At 38.7% G+C, this 1,437-nt stretch overlaps 1 protein-coding gene across 1 annotated transcript; it reads left to right on the forward strand.

Moving 5' to 3' along the window:
- The first annotated feature begins 276 nt into the window (after nucleotides 1–276).
- On the forward strand, nucleotides 277–1,236 carry LOC114041472 (olfactory receptor 8U9-like). The gene has a single exon (XM_027859932.1). The coding sequence runs from the start codon at nucleotides 277–279 to the stop codon at nucleotides 1,234–1,236; it is 960 nt and encodes a 319-aa protein (XP_027715733.1).
- Nucleotides 1,237–1,437: the final 201 nt, after the last annotated feature.

The following is a 1,437-nucleotide window of genomic DNA, read 5'->3' on the forward strand; positions in this document are numbered from 1 at the left end:
GAAGACACTCAGTCGTGTGATCTTGAATGGCAAGTTGAACCTCAGTGTTCTCAGCTACAAAATGTGAACTGTCATCCTTGCACTGCTGATTTCATATGATTATTTTAAAGCAAAAGTTTGGTAAATTTTAAAAACCAAACAAAAACACTGCGAGTTAGTAATTATTTCTAGCTATGATGATGGCAGCAAAGAAAACAATTTAGAGGAGAGGAAGAAGGGTGGCATCTAACTGGTCTATTTTCTCTGATCCCTCATTTAGGCCCCCAGATGGAATAAATGGCTGGGATTAATTTCACTAGGGTGACAGAGTTCATTCTCTTGGGCATCACTGACAAGCAGGAGCTGAAGATGCCCCTCTTCATAATGTTCTTGTCCATCTATATGTTCACAATGGTGGGCAATCTGGGTCTCATCACAGTCATCAGAATGGACTCACGACTAAAAACTCCAATGTATTTCTTCCTAAGTCATCTGGCATTTGTAGATTTCTGTTATTCTTCTTCAATCACACCAAAAATGTTGGGGAATTTTTTATATGAGAAAAATATAATCTCTTTCTATGCATGTGCTACTCAGCTAGGTTGTTTTATTAACTTCATGAATGCAGAATGCTTGCTGCTAGCTTCCATGGCCTATGATCGCTACGTGGCCATCTGCAACCCCTTGCTTTATATGGTTTTGATGTCTCCTAAAATCTGTGTTCAGCTTGTAGCTGCTCCTTACATCTACAGTCTGGTAGTTGCACTCTACCATGTTATCCTTACATTTCGCCTCTCCTACTGTGGTTCTAACATTATCAACCATTTCTATTGTGATGACATGCCTCTCTTGAGGCTGTCCTGCTCTGACACCCATTTCAAACAACTGTGGATTTTTGCCTGTGCAGGAATCATGCTGATTTCTTCTTTTTTGATTGTCTTTGTATCCTACATGTACATTATCTCTGCAATTCTAAAGATGCAATCAGCTGAAGGCAGGCGCAAAGCTTTCTCTACCTGTGGCTCACACATGGTGGCTGTCACCATTTTCTATGGGACCTTAATATTTATGTACTTACAGCCCAGCTCCAACCATTCCCTTGATACAGATAAGATGGCCTCAGTCTTTTATACAGTGATCATTCCCATGTTAAATCCCCTGATTTACAGTTTGAGGAATAAGGAAGTGAAGGATGCTCTGAAGAAGGCCCTAAGCAATAGTAATTATGCCCTTCTTTTAATCACATCAAGAAAGTGACTTAAAAACTAAGAGTTTTCTTATTATCTTAATCACTTAAACACTGATGAACTATAATGAAAAGAAGTAACATAGAATGTTAGAACTAGAAAAGACTTTGGAAATCATCCAATTCAACTCTCCTCTCAGTGTACCACCATACAAAAGATATTCAAAAATCACTCTCAGAACTCAACTTGATCTAATCCTACAACACAATAC

This window comes from Vombatus ursinus, unplaced genomic scaffold (assembly GCF_900497805.2).
Source record: "Vombatus ursinus unplaced genomic scaffold, bare-nosed wombat genome assembly UNPS02014174.1, whole genome shotgun sequence".
NCBI lineage: Eukaryota > Metazoa > Chordata > Mammalia > Diprotodontia > Vombatidae > Vombatus > Vombatus ursinus.

What these genes read in the sequence shown, in the direction of transcription:
- LOC114041472 (XM_027859932.1), top strand. Translation starts at nt 277, where the DNA reads ATGGCTGGGATTAATTTCACTAGGGTGACAGAGTTCATTCTCTTGGGC.